At 53.1% G+C, this 5,342-nt stretch overlaps 1 protein-coding gene across 8 annotated transcripts in view; it reads right to left on the bottom strand.

Moving 5' to 3' along the window:
• Positions 1–2,093: 2,093 nt before the first annotated feature.
• Positions 2,094–5,342, bottom strand: part of TENM3 (teneurin transmembrane protein 3) — a 450,345-nt gene continuing 447,096 nt past the window's right edge. For all 8 annotated transcript variants that reach the window (XM_055081142.1, XM_028481606.1, XM_055081143.1 and 5 more), the window contains 2 exons: positions 4,929–5,059; positions 2,094–2,849 (listed from right to left, as the gene is read on the bottom strand). In XM_055081142.1, coding sequence (XP_054937117.1) covers positions 2,094–2,849; positions 4,929–5,059 — 887 coding nt within the window. The remainder of the gene's footprint in view (positions 2,850–4,928; positions 5,060–5,342) is intronic.

Here is a 5,342-nt window from a genome sequence, read left to right as displayed (position 1 = left end):
AACACGCCTACTGTGCAATTTAGAGTATGTGATACATACAAAGCAGTTAGAAAGTTATCTCCAGTACATCACTTGAACCTTTATATGTACGACATGTTCACTTAGCTATGTTTTATCACCATTATACATAGAGCAAGACAGCGTGTACGATAGCTCAATGAACTGAGAAAGGTTTTCTGACAATATTTCTGTGGCTGAATTTAGTGCTCACGAAAGAGACGTGCCAGAGCGGCCAGAGTCGCACGGAAGTGCAGGTGCTTGGCGCGCGGGCACGCGGGCAGCGGGGCCCGGCTGCCAGGTCACTTCCCGCGGCGTCTGCCACCCCCCGCGTCCCCGAGACAGGGCCGAGGCTGCCGTTCTAACCAGCTCCCGGGCAGGCGGGGTCGTGCGGGCTTAGGGCAGCTTTTGCCTCCCCTTCCTGTCCCTCTTGGTGACCTGAGGGTCCAAACTCGAGACGGGCCGAGGAACCCTGACCCTCCCCATCTGGCTCTCTCACCACGGCTGGGTTCCCGCTCGCTTCCCTGGGTCTGAGGACACATGTCTGTGGTCACGGCTGCCTCCGCCCCTTTCCTGCTCACAAAGGTTTCCCGAGCACCCCACGGGGTCTCTCGCCTCCATCACGAAATGAGGCTCCAAGGAACGCTAACAGCAGAACCCTGGGCTTAACGACACCAAGTTCCCCCCGGACTTCCAGGCCCGAGAGAGGCCAGAGAACTCCTCCTGCCCCGTTTTGCTTGTTGTTTTGGTTTCGTTTGTTTGTTTTTGTGTTTGTATCTTCCGTTACATTCCACCAGCCTTCGTTTTCTACCGTGCCTCTTAGCTGATAATGGTTGAGGACACTGGCCTGATGAAAAAGAGAAGAGAAAGGAGAAGTTCTCTGATGAGCCAGCCACCCCCGAAGGACTGCACTGTCCTACCCATCTAGCGATAGGAAGCGGCACATGTTTTTCAACCTGATACAAAAATATTAACACTTCCGGACATTATAGGCATAAGTCGTTATATCTCTACAATATAATAATGTATACTGTACAGCTGTAACAGATAACAAAAGGTGCAATCCCTTTAAAAGAACCACACAGTTCACATGTTTTTATCGTTTTATTTTTAAGTATAAACTTTTTAAACACTTTACATAAATTAACTCCTCTGAGACTAATATTTGATGTACAGTAAATTGTAATTCATATAAAAATCCATAAACAACTTGTCTCACATAATTTACAAAAGAATCAGGGTTTCCTTTGCGCATCACCAGTGACAAGGACTCTGTGGGCCGGTGTTTTTCTCCGCGAGGCGCACCACGGTGGCCTCGTAAAGTCCCTTAGACATCCCCGCCCCGGCAGAAGTCACTGGTGCCAATGTCCTTTTACAAAGCAGCACAGGGGAAGAGGTCGGGTTGTCCAGGATCAGTAACTCTGCCTCACATTCTAACATTAACAGGGATAGACATCACGTCCTGTGCAGAGAGACTACTTCTTGTAAGCAAAGGGTAATATCTGGCAACACTGTATGCATCTCTACCTTCTTTAAACACAGTGCCTCGAAGAGCAGACGGCCCGGGGCAAAATGTTTGGGCTTTTTTTTTTTCCTTTAATGATCTGTTTTCCTCGCAACACTTTCAGTCCAACTGAGTGCCGCGATCTGCATATGTAAACATATTCTTTAAAGCCGGTCACCTTTAAGGTCATTCAGAAGAAAGGTTTTTGTTTTTGTTTGTCTGCTTTGATTGGGGGGGGGTGGATTTTTTTTTTTCAGAGCAGTCTGGCTCGGTCCGGGGAGCCCCTCGGCTCGCGCCCCGGACGCGTCTGCGCGGAGGTGGCGCCGCGCCTATAGGGCTGGAGAGGCCGGCGGCCCCGCCCGCCCGGCCCCCGCGCACGCGCGCTTCCCCGCCGCCGGGTTTGTCTGCTTTGATTGGGGGGGGGGTGGATTTTTTTTTTTCAGAGCAGTCTGGCTCGGTCCGGGGAGCCCCTCGGCTCGCGCCCCGGACGCGTCTGCGCGGAGGTGGCGCCGCGCCTATAGGGCTGGAGAGGCCGGCGGCCCCGCCCGCCCGGCCCCCGCGCACGCGCGCTTCCCCGCCGCCGGCGCGGGCGTTACCTCCGGCCGATCTCGCTCTGGCGGAGGAACTGGACGTTGTCCGCGCTGTCCGCCAGCTCGGGGTACTGCTCCACCGAGAGCACGTAGTAGCCGTCGTAGCCCTGCACCCTGCCGGCGCTCAGCAGCTGCCGCTTCTCGCCCTCCGTCCAGAGGCGCGCGCCCTCCTCGCCGTCGCGCACGCGCTGCTGCTCGCGCGCCCAGGCCCGGGCGAGCGCGCGCTGCCGCGCCTGCTCGAGCACGCGCGCCTTCTCCTCGTCCAGCGTGGTGCCGTAGCGCACGTGCAGCGCCAGCGCGCCGAACTGCAGCTCCACGTCCGCGAACCTGCGAGTCCTGCCGTTGACCACGGTGGTGGACTGCGACACGGTCACGTTGATGCCGTTCTCCAGCGCCCGGCGGCCGCTCGTCAGGCGCAGCGTGCCCAGGTCGCCCTCGGGCGTGCTGGTCTTGATGAAGTGGTGCGTGTCCCGGCCCTCGACGGTGAAGTGCAGGTCCTCCAGGTACAAGGCGCTGTTGAGCACGGCCGCCACCTTGATGCAGTCCTCGTCGGCGATGTTGAGCGCGTTGGTCTGCACGCGGCCCCGGCTCACGGCCAGCATGACGCCCTTGCCGATCAGCGACTTGACCGTCGCGAACCACAGCCACGACGGCGCGCCGCCGCCCCGGCGCCCGCTGCCCCGCACCTCGGCCATCCTCCCCAGGGACAGGAAGGCCTTGGCCTGCCTCGCCACCTGCTGCTGGACTCCAAACGTGGCCTGAAAAGCGAAACAGAACAGGAGGGCGCTTTAGACAACAGCCTGGCGCCCCTCCCCCCGGGAGCCGGGCCTCCGGGCAGGAGACACGGAGGGGCGGGGGAAAGCGGGGAGCGGGGTGGGGGTGGGGTGCGGGGAGAACCTCCGTCGTCTCTTGAGGGAGGTCAAGGCTTCGACGGCCTGCGGGGAGGGAGGACCCCGGGAGCCTCCCCCTCAGGCCGATCCCCAGTGTGTTTCGAAAGGCAGAGCGAGGTGGTAACGCCATCACGCATTCTGCTTAGCGAAGCGTCTTCCTTTCTAACGTGGGCGAAGCATGCAGGGCTTTGGCCTTCTCTCTCTCACTTTCCAGACGCCCTTTTCCCAGGCGCACCCCACGTGCGGAATCAGCTTATCAGGGCGTCCACCCCAGCACCGTTCTCCATGGCAGGCTGGGGAGAAAGCACCAGCGCCCGGCGGAAGGCTGGAAAGCCTGGGGGCGCTTGGCGCTGGCTCACCGCGCCCCACTTGATACGCTTTGAAAGGCGTGTGCGTTAATTTAGGCAAACTCGGTACCCTCTCCCGGTGCACAGTTTTCAGCTGCGTGTGACCGCTATAACCGGCCACGATGGGCGGCGCACAGTGGACAGCTGGCAACGAGTGTGTATTACTTTAGGAAAACATTTTTTTTTTGCAGACTTAGGGGACAGTGGGCCTTCTACGTTGGCAAGGGTTTTTAATCGGGGGATTTTAACTCGGGCATCTCTTCTACCACCAGATGTTTGTCTGGCCAGTGTTGCCCCAAATGGAAACGTGTTTCGTTTGCAGCAGTGAAAGGCACATTTGTTTCTCTGCTCTCCAGGCAGCCTTGATGTCTTTGCCTGCGATTCCCTAAGCTGTCCTTATGGTGTGCTTCTGATGACAGAGAACCTGAGCCAGGCTGAAAAGGCTGCCTAGGAAAAAAAGTTGGCAGTCCATTTGTACAGTAAGACTTCAGTGTTTTCGGACATGTTGGAAAGTCATCTGCAATTAGGACGTGCTCAAAGGCATTAGTAAACTTCAGAATGTCTTCATGGCACTTGATCAGTGCAGATGTATTTGCAGTTAGAAGTGTCAAAATGGCTCCCAGGTCCTGGAAACTGGATGGGTTTTACTTTTTAAATGTAAAGCTGACATCTGAAAAAGGAATTGCTTTTATGTTAAGTATGACACATATACCAGAAAGCAGAGGTATTGGAACTGTGTATAACTTGTGTGTGTATGTGTGTTTTAGCCAGGATTGCCTTTTCTCTTTGTATTCATTGAAATTATAGGAAATTGGTCAAGGGGCGGGGGGGTGGGGGATGAATCTTTCTAAGGAAGTCTGTGCTCTCTTCTTATCATTACGGGGTAACCCAGTTTCTTGACCTTTAATTATTCTTGCTTTAAGCTAGAAATTCTGGTGTTTCGCTGTTGCATTCCTTTCTGATCTCTGCATGGTGGGAATTAAAAGTGCCACTTTCTGAACTGGCAGCTTTGACTTTGCAATTTTCCATTCTTTCTCCCTTTCTTTTATTTCCCAGAATAGTTCCAGGCTTCCTGCTCTGTTATTTTCAGGAAAATTCCATAAACACCTAGTGGTAGGTGGTGCCTTACCAGAGGCCATTTTATATTTTTAATCCCTTCCCTTGAAACACTGCCAATATTTTAAGGAGGTGGAACTCTGTGGCATTGCTTGTGAGCTGCTAATTTGTGACATGAACCCCCTGCCCTCCTGTTTATCGTATCTTTGCCTTAAGGTCCCAAATACTATAAATGTGCGTTCGTGGGGTTCTCTGTAGAAACCCTGCACTCAAAAATGAGCTTTCGCATTTTATTACCTTTTGATAATGTTTTTCTCTGTTTTTATTAGCATCACTAAAACCAGATTTAAGCCTGTTTCACAGGCCCCGGATTTGCTGAACAGAAATGCAAGAGGTAAGTGGTGCTTTCTTTCCTGAAAGAGTCAAAAAAATTAAAAATGGTCTTTGGTACAGTTTTCACCTGGGTAGTCTGATTAAGCAGGGGAAAATAAGGTGCGGGTAAGCCCTTTATCACCTTTTCATAGTTTTGCTTTTTGTCTCTTACCGGTACATCATCCCACTGCTGACTCTTCACCAGTTCGTAAGAAGGCTCTGTTAAATCGAATTTGGGGACAGGGAACCCAGGAATAGCATTGTGCAGATGGAAGCCAAATGTCACCAGCCAGCTGTTAACATCTAGGAAGAGAAGGTTCCAAATGAAAGGCCTTAGAGTTTATCTTGTGCTTTCCTGCACTGAAAGCCTTACCTTAAAACCCCACATTCACAAACAATGACCCTGAAAAAGAGCCCATGTTTGCCATCACCCTACAATTAAAAACTGACTCTAGACCCAGCAATCCCACTACTGGGCATATACCCTGAGAGAACCATCATTCAAAAAGAGTCATGTACCACAATGTTCATTGCAGCTCTATTTACAATAGCCAGGACATGGAAGCAACCTAAGTGTCCATCGACA

This window comes from Physeter macrocephalus, chromosome 20, assembly GCF_002837175.3.
Source record: "Physeter macrocephalus isolate SW-GA chromosome 20, ASM283717v5, whole genome shotgun sequence".
Taxonomy (NCBI): domain Eukaryota; kingdom Metazoa; phylum Chordata; class Mammalia; order Artiodactyla; family Physeteridae; genus Physeter; species Physeter macrocephalus.
Note: the sequence above shows the minus strand (reverse complement) of the source record. Positions and strands in the feature narration are given on the sequence as shown.